The sequence below is a fragment of the Antennarius striatus genome, chromosome 9 (genome assembly GCF_040054535.1).
Source record: "Antennarius striatus isolate MH-2024 chromosome 9, ASM4005453v1, whole genome shotgun sequence".
Lineage (NCBI taxonomy): Eukaryota > Metazoa > Chordata > Actinopteri > Lophiiformes > Antennariidae > Antennarius > Antennarius striatus.
In genome coordinates, this window is record NC_090784.1 from 15,389,204 (window position 1) to 15,408,982 (window position 19,779).

General features: G+C 43.5%; 1 protein-coding gene across 1 annotated transcript; it reads left to right on the top strand.

The window, feature by feature from the left end:
• Positions 1-658: 658 nt before the first annotated feature.
• chrnb2 (cholinergic receptor, nicotinic, beta 2) lies at positions 659-19,193 on the top strand. The gene is made up of 6 exons (XM_068324709.1): positions 659-1,375; positions 8,852-8,997; positions 11,415-11,459; positions 12,788-12,897; positions 14,708-15,836; positions 16,997-19,193. The coding sequence occupies exons 1-6, from the start codon at positions 1,312-1,314 to the stop codon at positions 17,147-17,149; spliced, it is 1,647 nt and encodes a 548-aa protein (XP_068180810.1). The 5' UTR covers positions 659-1,311; the 3' UTR covers positions 17,150-19,193.
• The last annotated feature ends 586 nt before the right edge of the window (positions 19,194-19,779 follow it).

Genomic DNA, 19,779 nt, shown 5'->3' on the forward strand with positions numbered 1-19,779 from the left:
ACTCCCAGCTATCCATCCCTGCCACCCACACTCTTTTTATTTCGTTCTTCGCCCTCCCTCTTGCATTTTGAGTCTTATACCTCTTTCCCTCTGCCGTCATCACCCAGTTCAGTTTTTATATTTCACTACTATCACCAGTCTATTCAGGATGACCTGCTGGAGCCATGTTGCAGAATACACGCTCATCCAACGACATTGACTTTACTTGATTGTTTGTTCGTGGAACATTCTATAGTGGTCATAATACTGCTGGACTCATATCTTTATGATAATGACTGGTGGGTTTTTTTAATAGGGCACTTATAAACCCTGGAATATCAAAGACCTGCAGGCCTTTGGCCTCGAGGGATGAGCTAAGAATCCTTAAGAATGCTGTCAGACTGATGTCTGGCTTCGAATCATGTGTGCAGTGGGTCATCTCAGAAAAAAACAAAAAAACAAAACTGCACTGTAAAGAACTAGACACTTGTCATGAAGGGGAGGAATATCTTTGAGACTGCAGTATTCAGTAAATGCAATATTTTGCGTTCTATTTGAGGCAAATGCTTCATATCTGTTATTATATGATTGGATTTATGCAGAGGGCTGAAATATATTTTCCTAAATAAACTATAACACAAAAAACAAACACTCAAAAATGTATATTTTTACTTGTCCCAATCTTTTTTGGGGGGCGTTATTGTGCTTTTTTAAACAAATATCTCAACTAGAACGAAGAAGTCAGTGTAGATGTTGTCATATTTATAGCCTTTCCTTGCGGCTGCTTAATGAAAAATTCATTTGATATGATTTGAAATACCACTGCTGCTACAAATATTTGGCCTGCAGTTACTACCAAAGCTGCAACAGGAACCCATGAAGGATGTCCTGACGCCGGACCGGACCCGGGATGAAGTCACCAGCGGCGCCGCGGACTCGCTTGTTCGTGCCTGACGGTGTTGAATATTAGATGCTCCGTGTGACGGGGAAGACACCGGCATCGCCCGCCGAGCTGCGGAGCCCCCCTTCTCTCCCCCTCTCCACCAACCTGCGCCTCCGCGCGCGCCCCTCCACGCCCCGCCCCCCGCGCGACGCATCGCGGAGGCTGTTCAGCACCAAACGACCAGCACCGCGCGAGCTCACCTGGACCGACCGACACATTTTTTTTTAAATACACCGAAGGAGAGTCACGACGTCACCATGCCGGGTAGAGGCTGAACCGGAGGGGGGTACGGGTCGTGTGGAGCCGGGGGTGTAACGCTAACGGGTGTGCTGAGGGCTCGCCTCCCCATCGCGGTGAACACCTTTCGGGCTCAGAGGGCACCTAAGACGATGGAAGGCGGGCTGACGCCGCTGCTGCTGACGACGCTGCTGCTCCTCGCCATCACTGCGGGAGGTGAGTTAACTTCGGCTAGCGGGTCCTTCGACGCTCTTTGCGGGCACATCGTCACATTTTTAGCGCCAAAAAAAAAGAAAAGAAAAGAAAAGAAAAATCACCCGCATTCAGTGTGTTTATCTGAGCTGGGAAATGAAGGCAGAGGGGAGATAATGAGGAGAGGCAGAGGTGGAGGAAACCACTATATCGGTGCTTTGTCACCATTGTTTTCACAACGAACGTGAGCGTGGAGGAATGATGTGGAGGAATACTCTCCACAACGCGAAAAAACAGTAAGAAATACAAGATCTGAGTCAGAATAGTTCATTTAGAGGCCCTGCTTTTACTTTTGGAACATTATGATTTAGTTGTTTCCCTGATGGGGATGGAAGTGTTTACCCACTAGAACATACAACCACCTCAAACAGCAGATCCCTGTCTACATCATGTTATTTACCCTCCATCCATCCACCCACGCACCCACCCCTGAGCTCATTAACCCGGAGGTCTTGCGTGGAGTGGGCAAGTTAATGAGAGGCATGAGAAAAACTACATCCTGTCATTAAAAGACAAGTGGAGTAAATAGAAGTAAATATGTTCTGTTGTCTGTTTGTTTTGGACTCTGGATCGTCTTTATGATGCTGTCGCTGAAGCATTTGGATGTATTTCATCTCTATAGGTTTAATTCGGTGTGAATGATTCCTGAGTGAGGATTTGCCCCAAACAGAGGGAGGAAAACACATCAGCTGATTGCTTGATTTATGGCCGACTTAATATTTGCAGCCAATCCATAGTAGCGACAGGGTAGAGGCCAGCGCAGTGCCTCCGAGCAAGAAGACTGTTTGTCACAGCCTGTGTAGCAACACACACATCACCAAACAGCCCAACACACCCCCATCAGCTCACACACACACATGCCTGACCATCTGCTTCACATTGACTAGCTCTTCATCATCACCCATGGCGACAACATGTTCCTGCTTTCTCCCTGTCACACATGCATTCTCAGGCTTTATGTTACTAATGCACACGGACATATAAAGAGCACTTAACGCCAGGCTGTTCATCACAATCCATCCGGAAACCATCAAAAGGAAACAATCAAAAAGGACACTCGATGATGCTTTGACCTTCATTTACCTGACATTTATCATCAGCGTACCAATACCTAACAGTTATTATTAGAGTAAGGCTCTGAAATAATGTGAAATAATGTTTTGTATAGATTTAAGAGCATAGCAGTATAAGAAATAATATAAGTATAACTTCAGGTTTAGTTTAAGGCACAGTCATGTTTGTAACATGCTTGTTTTAGACAAAAGAAGTCATTAAAGTGCATAAAATACAAAAAGTATAGAAAGTGTGCAGGAGTTTAATGTGAGCATCCTAAGAGGCTGGTGTCTGTTTGTAGTGCAATGCAAATTAAATGTGAAAAAGCAATAAAAACAAGCTATAAATGAAAGTAAATTAGAATGTGACTAGAATGTGTGATATTTATGAGACGTCTCTGAACCTGGTGGCTGATGCTCATGTCCTCCGAGCCGTCAGTTCTGTTGGTCGATCGTTCCAGAGTTCAGACGGGGGTATGCGCTCTAAAACAGGAAGTGCTACCAGCATTAAATATCACTTAAAGCAGCTTCATAAGCAGGGGAATACGAATGAGTCATGTTCCCTTAAGGGAAGAGAATCTGATTAGCATCATCCTCAAAAACTATAAACAGGATATAAACACACAAAACACATGGAAGAAATGTTCAACATAGACTCACACACACACATACACATTTGGAGTGTCACACAGAAATCAAGAGATTCCAATACATAAGCAACACAAAACATTTGCTTACAAACAAAATTATATGCACAAACTCAGCGAATGAAACCAAACGTATGAACGTTTCTCCTCCAGATATACCGAAAAACTTTATTACATAAGCCTTTAACACGCAGAGAAATACAAACAGCTGACCCTTCCTTCCCTCCAACCTCTTTCTCTCTGTCGTGCAAGGACGTCCAAGGGCGTCCCACCACCTGTCGTGGGCACCGCTGTGAGGATGTAGCTGTCCTGTTGTGTGAGGAGGATGTCTCTTGTCATTTCCCCCTGCAGGCCATGCATAATAAACAGGTCTGTGGTGCTGAGTTGACCTCATGGAGGAGGTTACTGGATATGAAGCACAGTCTCCAGTGTGCTTGTATTCATTCTACAGCCGCTCCTTCATCAGCTGCATCTTAACACAGATCCATGTGATGCATCTTGTCATGTGCGTCTGTGTTAGTGTGTGTTAGCATGTGGCGCAACCTTATTACTGTCCTCTGTGAGTATCAGCTAACCATTTCCGTTGCGGGTCAGTCTTAATAGTTCTACTGGGTCAGTTCAGCCTGTCGTCACTCGTCTTCTCCTCGTCTCTATGGTTCTGCCGTTGTCTCGCCATCTCTGTCTTCCTGTCGGTTCCTGTCTTCCTCTTGCCGTCCTGTTTTGCTCTGGCTCTGTGTCTTTGGACCGACTCCCAATGCACAGAGCAACAGGATCAGATTGGCACAGAGGAGCTGCATCTGCGATTGGAAAGACACAGCGGTCGCACAACAGAGGCGCACAGTCGTGTGTGAGATTACGTGTGCAAAACCATGTGCACTCATGTGTGATTTGCGCAAGATTGCGTGTGTCCATGAGTGTGTGACTGCAACAAGGCACATCAGTATGTGTGGCCCTAGAGATTAGAGGGAGGCAGGGGGGCTCAGGGGTTTAATGGAAACTGAAGCAGCAGAGAAAAAGAGCCGGAGAGGAGATGTTTGAAAAGTTTGTGTTGCTACGATTCAGTTGGACGAAGAAATGTTTGGTAGAAAACTGGCATGTCATGTGTCTCTCTAGAAAACATCTAAAAGTACTCAGGTGTGGAAAAGTAAGCAAAATGCTTAACAACAAAAAGAAAAAAAGCACAAATATAGATGTGGTTTGATTTGGAACATCTCTTCATCTCCTCCTTGAGGCAAGACATGAGCTCAAACGTGATCTATACACTTTTATTTCTGCCCAAACAGACGTCATCCTCTCTCCCCATGTGAACATGTTATTAGCAGGCAGCAGGCTTCGACATGGTGATAGCACAGGCTGAGGATTTACGGGCATCTGAATAATAGCTCAAATAATAGCTGCTATGAGAGCCATTACACCGTTCAAATGATGTATTTTATTACAATCCTTGAAATATGCACCACTATAGTTAGAAAACCAAACCATCCATCATCCTGCAGCTGAGCTCCTTGGGCTGTAAATAACACAAATAAAGCACCTTTTTATGTCCCCAATATGAGGATTTGTGGACATTTTAAGTCAGAGCTTCTGACAGCGGTGCTTTCATACGGTCAATCCTTTTGTAGTCTGAACCAATGATGTGACACTTTTGATGTTATTTATACTTCTAAAACTTCCAAACAAAAGAGTATGTGCATTTTTGACCGCACTAAGAATAAAATGTATTTTTAGAATCGTTGCAGGATTTCAAGGTGCTGACTAAAGTAAAAAAAGAACATGATAAAAGTTTCTGTTCCTGATAAAAGTCTCAGAGGATGTTTGGAGCTCAAGGAGAGCTCCAAAAGCAGTGCTTAGCTTATGTCTAAATGTTCAGCTAACATTAACAAAGTGCCAATCTACCGTAGTTTTCTTTGTTGATGTTTGAGTTTGTCGACACTAAAGCCTCTGCTCCATCAAACGGGACAGCTTTGTGGTGCGGCAGCAGAATGGACGCTACGCAGCCAGCTGGGAATAGCCAGTAGATCAATGGAGCTCGCCGTTATAGATTTAAGAATATTTCAGCATAAATGATCCCAGCTGCAGCCAAAAAACCTCTTTGGCAGGGCACGTTGAAAAGAGAAGAGCAACGGCTGACCCTTCCCTCCATCCTTTTCTCATCCCAGTCAGCAACACAGAGATCATCACTGCAATAGAGCTATCGGGAGGATTTATTTTAGGCCCTGCTTCACCCTAATTTTCTCCACATTGGTCTTCACAGCGTGTGTGTACTGCTGTAACACATCATAGTTGATGATTTTATGTAATCAAATATACGCAGTGAAAAACCGTGAGAAGGACTTGGAGTGTGACCGAGATCAACTGATGATTAAATGTATGAAAGACAAACGTGTGCAGCTACAGATGTAATGCTGAACCACCATGTCGCTTTTGTCGCATACGTGTGTGTATACATGCATGTGCATTGTGGTGTGTAACTATCCCAGCTAACGGAGTCTAATGGAGAGCCCTGCTGAAATATTCACAGTGTCACATTAAGTTTTCAATATTTGCACTGGAAAACAACCAGAATACAATCTGAGTGACCAGCAGCATTACAGCCACTCAGCTTAGCCTTTAGCATGACGTAGTGTGGTCTGTGGAGAGAGAAGAGAGAAACACCGGTGTTTGTTTAAGAGGATTACCAAACACAAATGAGGAAAATACAAGAAGAGCCTGGTTAATATGTTTGTACAATTATCAGGCTGGAGCGTCTTGATATGTACTGCTGGTTTGAAGAAAACCAGAATAGACTGATGTTCTCGGACGTGTATCAGTGCCATAAGATACTCGTCTAGCTTCTCATCCTGAGGCTCATGCAAAGAAAAAAGTTTTGTCAAATGAAACTAAGGACTTTATGTCATCTATTCCTGACATTTAATGTTAATCTCACAAAATAATTTTGATTTTGTGATCTGTATCTCCAGCATGGATTCTATCAACATCCAGATAGGAGTTTGTAAGAGTGCCGATTAATGGGAGAGTATTCAAACTGCTGAAACGCACCTCGCTTATAGTGATCCCATAGAATACATATGGAGCAGTTGTCAGAGAAACACATGCTCCCTGGCCTACAGAAGGTCATCATCTTTAACATACAGCATTACTCTAACATTAAAGACATAAAGTCAGTCTTATGTCTTCCAATCATACTTCTTTTACACAGTTTCAGCGGAGAAAATTTGGCCTTGAACATTTTGGTTTGAGTCATCTCAAGTGTTTTTCGATGGAGGAGCTTTGAAACAGCACATAACCACAAGAATCGAAGGCAAAATCATTTTTTGTAATAGATTTTGGAGTACAGACGCATGGAGGTGTTTATTATAGAACTAACTATTCACCCTCATAATAATCAGCGTTTATAAAGGAGATAAAACCAAATATCATTGAGAAAAATTAAGTGAGACATTAAGTTAACCTCTGGTTAGTTTTAGCATGAAGCTACTGTTTGCTTTATGAGCCGGGCTGATGGAAATGTAGCTCTTTCCGGCTTCATCATTGTTTAAGTGAACTGTATTAGCCTTGTGTCTCATCCGACTGTATTATTGCCTTGTGCTTCTGGGAATAATACACATTACTCATATGGTTCAGACGCAGACTGTAATGCTTATTTCCCTCATGGATGTGTGCACACAAGCAGACACACACACATACTGTATAATAATGTGAAAAGCAATGGTGCACAGTAAACAAGCAGGGAGCTACACACATGTGCTGACAGCGTTCTTATTGATGACGCTGGATTAGAGAGAGAAGGGGCAATAAATGGACAGTGGCTGTCAGCGATGGGAAGATGGAGATAGTGGGAAAGAGTGAGCGATTGACGGTGTTGGGGGTGTGTGGATATGGCCCAGCTCGTACAATGGAGAGACAAAGGAGTATTAAATAAAATGAGATGGAAGAGATGCTATACCATAGAAAAAATAGGAGATTAATAAAGGAGGAATGAGGAGCGGGTGTTGGGGTTTCAGAGCACGAATAGACTCCTCATTGATTCTGAGACAGAGGATATCATTCCTGTTTGAATAACTCAGCAGCTACGGAGGAGAGAGGGGTGGGGGTGGGGGCCAGCAAAGAAACGAAAGATATGAAATATCCAGACAGCCGATTATACAGTATTTATTGTGTTTATAACATTTTCCATTTTAAAACCATAAGAGTTTTATGGAAGATTTGCTGGGATGTATTTTATCTTAATATAACCAACTGTAAAACTTTTTTTTCTGAGTCGTTTACTAATTTTATCATCATTTTATTCATCTACTTGAATTGCCATTCATGGCATTCTAAAGCTCAACGACGACACGCATGACTGAACCAGCGAACCAATCAGATTGTTTGTCCGGTGATGTGACACAGAAAAGCTCAAAGCAAACGTGATTACATTTGTTGATGAGATAATTTTAGTGTTCAGTGTATAACATCCAAAAGAAACACTTAAACCCGAACCGCTTACAAAAAAAGAGGATGAAAAAATAAATCCATATTAATAAACTGAGCTCTTACAAATAACGCTGCAGCTACAGATCACCATCCTTATGTTTGCTTTGTACTGTTGATAGTGTTTTAATAAACAGCCCAGAGGTGTGTCGTGTTTTTACATCCATCTTGTTTAATGTTTGTTCTTTTCCACCATGCATACAAAGTTTGTAATGCTTACAAGGTTATAATCCATTATGAACATCAATCATTGTGATCCCTCCAAACAGGGTCACGAAGGGATACAGGGTCTCCTGCTATCACATCAGCACAAAGTAGGTTCTCCAGTAATATCGGTGTGATGTTGTTGTCATAAATTTAGTTTCATTCCAATTTACGGCTGATTTATTTCTATAAAAACTGCCTTTGAGGCTGAGTCATTTCACTGACTGTCATGTTTGTTTTTCTGCACCATTAATAACCTCTGAAATAGCAGGTTCAAATATGACAACACTGATGCAGTGCTAGCAGCGCACAGCCTGTGTTTATCTACGGGGGGGGGGACCTGTGAGGGAATTGCAAGATGGAAAAAAGTGCTGCACGGGAGCAAGCAGATGTCAGAGAGACAGGAGAGATGAAGGAAGAGAAGTAGGCGAGGATGGAAAGGAAGAAAGTGAGGAAGGAAAGGAAGGAGGTGAAGCTCCTCCAAGCTTGACCACTCGCTTCAGTCTGCTATTAATGGAGGACAGGAGGGAGGGATGGAAGAGGGAAGACAGCAGAGGGGAAGTACAAGATGGAGTGAAAATAAACCAAAGCTGCAGAAGACTGGCAGTTGAGGAAAAGTGCATAAGAGGAGAATGGATGGAGAATGGATGGAGACGGAGGAGAGGCACGAAAAGAGAGCGAGACGGGACGGAAAGCGATAGAGACATTCAGACTGCTTGACTCACTCATATGATGTCAGTTCTTGTGAGAAGTGTGTATCAAGCTGTGCTGACGTGCTCCAGCCGGCAGTGATGAGTAATTCTATGGTTCAGAGGCTTTCCATTCCCAGCACACATGGATAGCCAAACCCTCAGAGCTAGCAGCGAAGGCCGCGGCCAAACACAAACACAACAGCGACGCCGATTTCCTGCTCTTGTAAGATTTCATCTGATAAGATGAAAACGTCTTTTTTTAAAAATTGCCAAGAGAGACGCAGATGGCTGAATTTTTCCTTTTTTGTGTCAGCTGATGATGATGACGATTATGATGATGATGATGATGATGATGATGTGTTCTCATTACAGGCGGCCTGGGGGCAGACACAGAGGAGCGGTTGGTGGAGCGTCTCCTGAACCCAGCGCACTACAACAAACTGATCCGTCCTGCGACGAATGGCTCAGAGCTGGTTACTGTGCAGCTGATGGTGTCTTTAGCCCAACTCATTAGTGTGGTGAGTGTGAACACATCTGGGCGTTTGTGTGTTTCAATCAGTGGGCTCCATCTTTATTTATAAACTAAGATGATATTTAGAATTTCATTTAGGTTACACATAAAAAAGATTGAGAGATGACATTTACGTGGAGAATTGATGCTGGTCATCTCAAATAGATACAAATCTCCTTCAGTTGTAATATATTTGTAAATGACAAAATTATGTTGTTTAAAGGTGGAAAACCGAGAACATTTCTCAGTCTAGTTATCATTGAATCATGAGCTGATCTGTTTCATAAAGATTATTCATGAAAATCTTAATTCTTACGGCGAGACGCTGAAGTCTAGTTCATATCAAAGAGGCATATCCTTATTACACGGAACTGCAACCAATAGAGACATGAAATATAACAAAGGGGCTTCTAGTATCACTTTGTAAACAACAAACAGTATGAAAGAAAGCATCATCCCTTCTCTATTAGAGGGAGGATGAATTCTCACTCCTCTCTGAGGGTAAGGAGCTCCGGGAACTCGTGTTTCCAATTTAAAGTCATTGATTTTCCTCCTCTCTGAGTTAGCTTTAAGCTGCTGCTAGCGGCTGTTTAATGCTGCAGGTGTGGCTGGCACCCAAAGCATGCCATTAAAATGTCACTTCCCGGCCTGTCTTATGCCTCGCTCGCTCACTCTTTTCATTCTGACGTCTAGCTGGCGCCGTGTTTACCTCCGTTGTAGACTACGAGGCGGAACAACGCAGACCTCCCTCATGCATTTGAAACATTTATACAGGAGGGTGAAACACAAGCTCCACCAGCCCCTGTGGATGTTTACATTCTGCTATACCACAAACTGTCGATGAACAGGTCTGGATTAATATCCACACCTACATCACCTGCAATGACATGAATGAATCAACCACCCAGTTAGTCAACAGAGAGGCTACATCCAGCGAGCTCACACAAAAGTCCAAAGAAGTGCACTTACACTTCAAGATCAGAGGTCACGTTAAAGCAAATGACACAAACGTACAGAGAGAGGATAGAGATGGATGGATGGAGCTGTTACAGCATCTCACTGATGCAGGACATGTGTGTTAGATGATTATGTTAGAGTGGTAGAGGTAATTGCACGCATGCATTTAATTTTTGGACAATATAGTGATTGATTTACTATGTCTATCAATCTATCGATCCGTCTGTGTCGTTATTTTGTTTCCAGAAGATAACTCAAAAAAACTGTTTGAGTATATCTACAATCAAGTACTTAGAACACATTTGTTACGTACAGAGGAGGAGGATTTTCATATATTAGGAATTTTAAAAAAGATCTGAAAGTTTGAACATTATTTTTAACTTGCATCAGTATCTGTCATCACTGTCTGTAATCTCTGTATTGCACGCATGGAGAGAACCAGTCTATTTCAGTTTCAAAAACCCCAAATCCCTGTCCCGATCATCTAAAGTTTGGGAATATTTTAGATGGAGAATGAATGACGTAACGCTCTGCGAGCCCTGTCTTATCAGTGCAGTGGCTTCTCTGTTTGAACACTTGAAGGGAAAAACTACACAGCATCTTATCAAGACGTCTGAAAGACAGACTCTCACAGCTCGTCCTGCTTCTCTTCTAAAACGGCGAACAAATGTCTGATAGCAGTAGTCACTTATTAATCGAGGCAATTAAAGCTTCATGTCAGTGTCTGCGCCGACGTGGCCCGCAGACATCGCACTGCTAGATAATGCAGCTCTAACATGGCAGGTGTATTGTTGACCCAGTTTTGCATGAAGATGTTGGGTTCCTAAAGAAAGCTACAACCAGCATTAATACAAGTCAAGCAATCATCAGATCCACTCGATGTTTTCTGGTGCCCTGACCTGTTGTGTTTGAGACATGCATGAATTTGTGAGGCTGGGGGGCAAAGGCGTTCTTCTAATGTCTTACTTAATGTTGGATGTTTTCATTATACAGTATGTATGAAATGTTTGCGCTTGTGTATGTGTGTGTGTGTCTCTGGCATTTAGGGGATGTGCTCACAATAAGTTTTTGATGTTACCTTATGAAAGTAGTCACTATTAGAATGTGTTATTCAGGTAAAATACTCTGCCTCCCATCAAAGGAGAGTACCTGAGTAAATGGACTTATCACTTTGAAAAAGATCATTTGAAATCAGAATTTCATCCATTCAGCTTAACAGTTTAATGACATCTGAATGATGTCACCAGGGATATCCCTTCTTTGCTGTCCTGGGTTGCAGAGGCTAAAATACATGAACATTTAGCAGGAAACATGTTGTCACAGGGTGTTGATGGAAGAGTGTAAAACCTCCTGTTCTTAAAAGTTAACATATCTGACCTTTGATGCTGAACTCGTCGTTCAATAAAGCTCTGAAGAATCATCAACGCTACATCACAGTTTGTAACGTGTGTCCCCCTGTTTCTGCAGCATGAAAGAGAACAAGTGATGACCACCAATGTCTGGTTAACACAGGTGAGACTTCCTGCTCTTCTCTTCATCCTCATGTCCAAACATACTGAAGAACACTGACAAAACAGAAATGTCACAAACATGGAGACCAAACATTTGATTTGATCTCTGGTTCTCATCCAGTGGCCATTCGTCACACACCATGATGGACTTGGATGAATAATTCCATTTCTTTATGATCTACTAAGCTAAACTTGACATTACATAATCAGGGGACATTATGCTGTTGCACCAGTAGACCGTATGAGCGGCGGTCCAAAGAGACATCCTTGTGGTCCAGGTGTTTGATCGGGTCGGGACCAGAGCATTCATCCACACTGGTGAAATGTCAGACATACAGTCCTCTAGAACACGGGTATCTGATGATAACTGACCAGAGTCCAAACCCCTAGTTCACCACTGATGAATCAAACTTTGCATTAGACTTGCTGTAATCTGATATAATGTGAACTGTGACTGAGCTGCGAACTTCTTCTACATGGTTGGCTTCCTGTATGCCTGCAGCTGAGGCCTATAACATGGTACGATATGCAGTTGTGCACACTTATACACGCAGGGTATACAAAGGCATTCACCCACACACACATCAATCCAGGCTTGACTGGAGAGCAGGTGTTAGAACAAATCACAGAAATATACTGTATGTTCAGAATTAACTTAACTTTAGATTCTGTATATCTGATCGGTTGCCTTTCTGTTAATAATCCCTGAATCTTTGATCAGATTATTTATGGCTCTTCCATGTAATATTTTGTACCTTGACAGAAAAACGTGCACATTCAGATATATGACATTAACATGGACTTGCCATCTGTAGATTCTCCTGAGCCATTAGGCAGTGAAGTCAAGGACATCTTGTCCTGGATCCATGGCGACCCGTAAATACCACTGATGCATCATGGTCAGTGCAGATCAGCCAGCTTGGGAATTTCATTCCTACGTAGCAGTAATGCAGAAGAGCCAGATGAGAATGGAACCCGCGACAAGATGCTGCTGCCTTTTTCTAAAGGTGACACAAAGGTCACGTTATTGTTTGCCTCTTGCAGATATATTATCATCCTCACTGTAGACACCACTAATCACTCTGTTGGAGGTGGTTCCAAACCATTCAGGGTTCTCTCTGTGGTTGTAGTTAAAGGTATAATGCAAATATGGACAGAACAGCAGCTCATGTGTCATGTGATGTGTTATATTAACCAGAAATTAACTGACAGACACACATACGGACAGAACCACCTCCTCTGCTCCGCTGCTGCCGGCACGTCATCTCGCTGCTGCTGTGCGAACGGCAGATTAGCGATAAATCACCTCTTTTTTTTATCGGCCCTCAGGAGTGGCAGGATTATCGCCTGACTTGGGTCCCTGAGGAGTTTGATGGAATGCTGAAGGTCAGGCTGCCCTCTAAACACATCTGGCTGCCTGATGTGGTGCTCTACAACAAGTGAGTCTCTCCTCCACCCAAACGCACAACATCTCATGAATACTGTATGAACAATTCAAACCAATAGAAATCACTCTGGGTAAGAGCATCAGTTAAGTATCATCCGTTTACCTGCAGTCACTTGTCATGCTATACTTAATGTAATACTTATGGATCATGTACAATATGTAGGCCTGTCACACGTGACTGAATACATCCACTGTGATCTGCTTAAATTACTAATGCTACATTACTGTACAGTACCTCTGAGTCTCATGAGATACTTCAAAGTTATCTGCATTTTACACACACACACACACACACACACACACATACACGCACGCAGTGTATATCCAGTCACAGCAGGTGCATACAGCTGACTAACTAGAATGGCACATCAAAATTATTACACCAAAGTCCAGCAAGACATTTGTCCCATCAGTGGATCCTTCAGGGTTCTGTCATAATAAGTAAAAGCAAAATGGGATCCAACCCTAAATCCCTCTATCTGGATCCAGTCCAACACCGAATGGGTTTTCCTTGTCACGTGGCCAACTCTTCCACCACTTTTCATGAAAATCTGTCAAGTAGTTTTAATGTAGTACTGCTAACAGAGACACATAAACCAACACGAGGGAAAACAGGGGCTCCTCTGTAGAAATAAGAAGGTAAACTTGCACATATTTATAGAAACGGCTGTTTTTTCTGGTTGTGTTGTATAAAATATGTGGTTTGTGTTTTCTGCCTCCAGGAATGCTTTATAAATGTCTAAATGTATTTTAATTAAGTTTGTAGCAGAGTTTCTGTGTATATATAATTCACATTACAGTATCTTCAGCACTATAAGGCGTACCTAGAAGCCTTTAATTTTATCAATTTCTTATAATGCAATGTGCCTTATATATGAAAAAAGTTTTAAAATAGACCATTGATTGAAGATGAATTCTCAGATGAGTTTTATAATCCAATGCGCTTTGTAATCCAGTACGCTTTATAATCCAGTGCGCCTTATGTATGAAAAAAACATTTTTTAAATAGGCCATTCATTGAATGTGCGCCTTATAATCTGGCGCGCCTTATAGTGCGGAAAATATTGTGTATATATCAACAAAATGTGTCAGTTGTGCATCTTATCAATTAAAAGAGTCACCTGGGGACATTTGTGTGTGTTCAGTCCTGATTCACCTCTTCACAACCCTGTCTTTTGTGGATTGCGTATGCACACTGCTCCCATCAAGTGCACACAGAGAGAGAAAGTAGTTCTGCCTGGAATAGTTTCCAGTAATCTAATTAAAATCCAAGTTATAGGAATTTGCAACACGAGAGCGCGATATACTGTAGATGTACTTTTAATTTTACTCAGCCCACTTTAATATATAGCACAAAGCAGCGCCACAAAAGCTGTATCATACTCTAATGCCTTACATGACATGGTTGTTCACTCGTGTAAAATAGTAACTCCTCTTGTAATTTGCATTTGTGAGGTACAGATGACGTCGACCACTTGTTCTGTTTCAGAGGAAACTGCACCATTCTCCTCTGTGCAAATGTGTCTGACTCTTCCTGCCTCGTTCTTAAGATTAACATATCCTGACTCATCAAACTCAGGAAAAAGGGATCCTGTTAATCCCAGTTTGACACATTATATTGATAAGTTTTCCTGATTGCCTTGAACTTTAGTCACCCTATCAAGAGGATTCCAGTTGAGTTTATAGCTGTAGCTTCACATCATACTTTTGTCCACAAAGTTGTTTTCTAAATAATGGTCACACAGATTCTTTTCAGATCTGACTCTCTTTCTCTATCTCATGTCTCTCACCCTGCCTCTCAGTGCTGATGGGGTGTACGAGGTTTCCTTCTACTCCAATGCGGTGGTCTCCTACGACGGAAGTATCTTCTGGTTGCCCCCGGCCATCTACAAATCAGCGTGTAAGATCGAGGTCAAGCACTTCCCCTTCGACCAGCAGAACTGCACGCTCCGCTTCCGCTCCTGGACGTACGACCGCACCGAGATCGACCTGGTACTGCGAACCGACGTGGCCAGCATGGACGACTTCACGCCCAGCGGGGAATGGGACATCATCGCCCTGCCAGGCAGACGGAACGAGAACCCGGCCGATCCCACCTACGTGGACATCACGTACGACTTCATCATTCGCAGGAAGCCCCTGTTTTACACCATCAACCTTATCATCCCCTGCGTGCTCATCACCTCCCTGGCTATCCTCGTCTTCTACCTGCCGTCCGACTGCGGAGAGAAGATGACGCTCTGCATCTCCGTGCTGCTGGCGCTCACCGTCTTCCTGCTGCTGATCTCCAAGATTGTCCCGCCCACTTCGCTAGATGTCCCTCTGGTGGGGAAGTACCTGATGTTCACCATGGTCCTGGTGACTTTCTCTATTGTCACCAGCGTTTGCGTGCTTAACGTCCACCATCGCTCCCCCACCACACACACCATGCCTCCCTGGGTAAAACTGGTGTTCCTCAACAAGCTTCCTGCATTGCTCTTCATGCGACAGCCCAGGAACAGCTGCGAGCGCCAACGGCTACGCCAAAGAAGGAGGGCCCAGGAGCAGAAGGATGGCGGGCGCAGCGGGGAGGCGGGGGCCCTGATGGTGGGACTCGGGCTGGGCAACGCTAGCGGGAACGGAGGGGGTAACTCCACAGGGGTGTTCAGCAAGGAGGACAGTGAGCCCTGTACCTGCTACGTGAATCGGGCGTCTATTAAACAGTTTGGAGGGGATCTAGGAGGCGCAGGAGGGGGATCCATGGACGGTCTGAACAGGGTGAGGGAGGGGCGGGAAGGAGGCTCTGGTAACCTCCCACGGGGGAAGCAAGCAGCAGGAGGTCCTGCTCTGACTCAGGCCATCCTGGCTCAAGCCTGCCCCGGCTTTGAGGAGGCGGTGGAAGGAGTGCGTTTCATCGCCAACCACATGAAGAGTGAGGATGATGACCAGAGTGTGAGTACGACGTTATCACTAAGTTCCGTCAGCAGCGTAGTGACTTCATTACAGCATGTCAAGTAGAGGTTTTAAGAGTGTAAATCCACTAATAAACCCCCGTAGGCGATATTCACCAGACCAGACAGCAAGACAAACACGGTTAGCGTCTAGCTGGTGAACTGTGGGGATCGTTTAACGGCTAAAGTGTTCTGATTGGTTGAAAACCAGAAAAGAGGAGCTTAACAAGTAGCAAACATTGGACTTGCACTTGTCAGTTGGCCACAAAACAAATGCTGCTCCGTGATGTCTGGATGTTTAAATAGAAATTAATCCTGACCGTATTTTTGTGCACCAGTAGAGTGTAAAATAAACATTTTGGAATTGTTAGTGGCTGAATTTAACTGTACTGGAGGCTCCTCTATGCGTAAAAATTAATTCTAATCTTTTAGCTGAGTGTGGGTGAACAGGATAAAGCAGAAAGCTGTCCTTTCAGGGCCACATCAAGTTAAAATGACACCGGCACAGCTCAACGGTGTCGTTAAGCTCTTGCTTTTTGAAATGCATGGGGGAGAGCAGAAGAACATAAGAAAAGGAGACAGATTTGATGATGCACTCCTAACCCTCTGAATATTCTGCACAGACATGTAATTATATCAGCGGTGTGACGTGTGCACAGAGAGGGAGTACAGCTGGAGAGAGGCTGGATTAGAATGTTTTATTGTGTCTCCTCCAGGAGCTTTATGAGACCAGTCCTCTCTTCTGGAATCAAAGAAACTGACACAGGAAATAACAATCCTCCGTAATGCCTTCCATCATCACCCTAGTTACCATCCTTCACGCCCCCCACTTTAAAGTCTTCCCTGTCCTTGCACGGTGCACCCCTCCCCACCTAATCCCACCCCCCTAATCATCATCACAGGGTCCACAGTGTCAGACACCTCTGTTTCCCTGCCCTCCATCATCCCCTCTTGTCTGCCTCCGTCCTACTCCTCCTTGACTCGTGTCAGACCTCATCAGAGCCGTGTGGCGGAGCGAGTCCCTGTTCACATTAACCCTTCACCTCCATTAATTCAAAGCATCAGGAAAAGGCTGAGGAGTAGATAGAGGATGACTATAAAATAGTTTGACTGTGCTAACCTTAATCTCCCTCTTACCCCCCTCCCCCCCAAAATCCACAGGTGAGCGAGGATTGGAAGTATGTTGCCATGGTGATTGACCGCCTCTTCCTGTGGATCTTTGTATTTGTGTGCGTGTTCGGCACGATGGGTATGTTTCTGCAGCCACTCTTCCAGAATTACACAGTCAAGACCATCACCAGCCCACCGGGCTGACCAATCGCAGGCTACGAACAGGATGAGGGACAACTCCCCCAGCCAATTAGCACAGCAGGACAAAAAGCTAGAGGCGTGGAGGGGGGATGTCTGGGTTAAAGTGTGTCAACCGAACAGGAACCAGAACCAGAACTAAACAGCAATCACACCCGTTACCTTTATAGTAATGTTTTTTGAAACAAACGTTTTTCTCAAGTGAGGAGGAAAAGGACACCATCATACTCCTCCCTGCATACTTTTTTTTTTCCCCCAGATATTTATTGACTGACCTCCCTTTTCTGGTGGAAAGGTCCCTGCTCTGTTCTTCAGCCTGTCACAGACAGAAGATGCTCTGATTTCCTTCCTATTGAACTCTTCGGTAGACAATCAACACTTTTGAATCGATGCTTTCTGCTTGATCGACACCTGACATGCCCACCTTCAACTGCACATTCATAACATTGACTGATGTCAGCAGGAGCCAATCAGAAAGGGAAGGGACGTTCACGTCTCGGTTCTTTTTTTCGTTTATTTCATGAGAAATCCACTCCGTCTGTGAATTGATTCAACATACTTTATGATAGCATAGCAACTTACCACAGTATAGCATTAGGAATATATTATTAAGATTTCTCTATATGTTAGCTCATGCAGGGTTCTGTTGCGGATACAGAGGCTATGGTGTATTGTATGATTGTATAGATCAAAACCAGAATGTGATATAAAAACTGTACAACACAGCTTGTGAAGCGCACACAAACACATAATGTGTACAAGCAACGGATTGTGATGGAAAATACATAGAGGGGCTCGAATTAGGGAAAGAGTCAGGAAGTGTTATTAGAAAAGTCAAATGGATAAAGTAATAGATTATGCATGGGGAGTTTTCGTACTTAGAAAGTTGTTCATATTTAGTTGGGAGCAGCAGCCGCTGGCTGTGCCAGAGAGCACAGCTGCAGAGAGACCAGGAATCTGAGCCAAGATAGCTGATAGGACTTCCTACGTTGTGGACAGTGGAACACAATTTCTCTCAGATGGAGAATTTTGGAGCGCAGCTGAGCTGAAGCAAAGTTCAGGGTTTTTTTTGGAAAAGTACCATGTAAATCAAATTATATTAATGGGAGGGTATGGGAAACTTATCATGGAAATTAAGTTGTGTGTATTAATATGTAATTTCATATTTCAGTATGTAACGTTTAGGACATATGTATACATGTATGCGTGTGTGTATGTAAGTGTATGCGTGCCCCATAACCCAGTGCATTATCACATCCATCCCATACAGTAATGAGCATCCTGTTTGAGCATCTACCCCCTTTACTTCTGTAAATCTCTGGCAGCCCGTCTACAACTACCTTCCACTTTCTGTAGTCTCTCTTGGTCAAACACACCGCCGACATACTGTTATAACAAAAATGACCTTCATAATCTAAACACCTGCTCATTTTACCAGTTTTCATTTTCATCAAAGACTGGCTGAAGTTATTTTTCATAATGTTCATAAAGAAATAAGATGTCAAAAAAAAGAAAAGAAAATAAGGGTGTAAGAGCAGAACAAGACTGTTTCATGATGCGGCGCCGACGATCGACGGACCGAAATAAACAGACTTATCAGACCACTGCAAGCACAATTCAGATAAAACAGGAGAGCAGAGACTGTTGGTGTTACAGCAGTGAAGAAACGCTGTCTGATCCTCAGTCTCTTTTGTCACTCGCTTTGAGTTTCCCTGGCTTGTTAACATCATGTAGCCAACTCGTCACATTCTGTACTGTGAGCTGCTTCCCACTCCTTCTCTCTGTCTCCAGAGGGTGGGTTTACCCAGGGGGGATCCCCCACAGATCCCATGCAAGTGTGAAAAGCCAATCAGAGATCTGTGAAAACTGTAGGCTGCTCAGCGACATAAAATGCTGCCGTCTGCTATTTTCTCTCTCTCTTTGATGTGTCCACTTTCCTTCCTGTCTTACCACTTCCTCTCTCATGATGCCTCCCTCCATCAGTCACCTTCTTCCTGACTCTCAAATTTGCTCCTGTGCACACCTTAACCCATCCAATAAAGGTTGTAGGTTCAGATTAATCAGAGTATGTGTCACTGTGGCATGATTTCACACACACACACACACACACACACACGCACGCGCGCACACACCCACACACACACACACACACACACACACACACACACACACACATAACCTGTCTATAAATCACTGTTACACAAACTTACTATGAATTGATGATAGATGGAAAGAAAAAGGTGTTTCCTGGCTTTCGAATATAGAGGCTGTTAGCTTCCTTTTCACACACACACACACACACACACACACACACACACACACACACACACACACACACACACACACACACACACACACACACACACACACACACACACAAAACTTCACGTACCAGTAATGTTTTTTTTTCCTGGGACAACAGACTTTTAACAATCATGGGTGTCGGCCTTGGCCAAAGTTCTTATTATGCTGCCTAAATATAGGATTATGGGTATAGATGTTACCAAGCTGTAAGCGACTTATTTTTTTGGTGCAGTTGGATGAACATGGACACAATTGAAAGAGAAGCTCAATGTGCACTGCTGGAATTAATCACTGACAGGTAATATTAACGATCCTCTGTCAGATCTACTGGA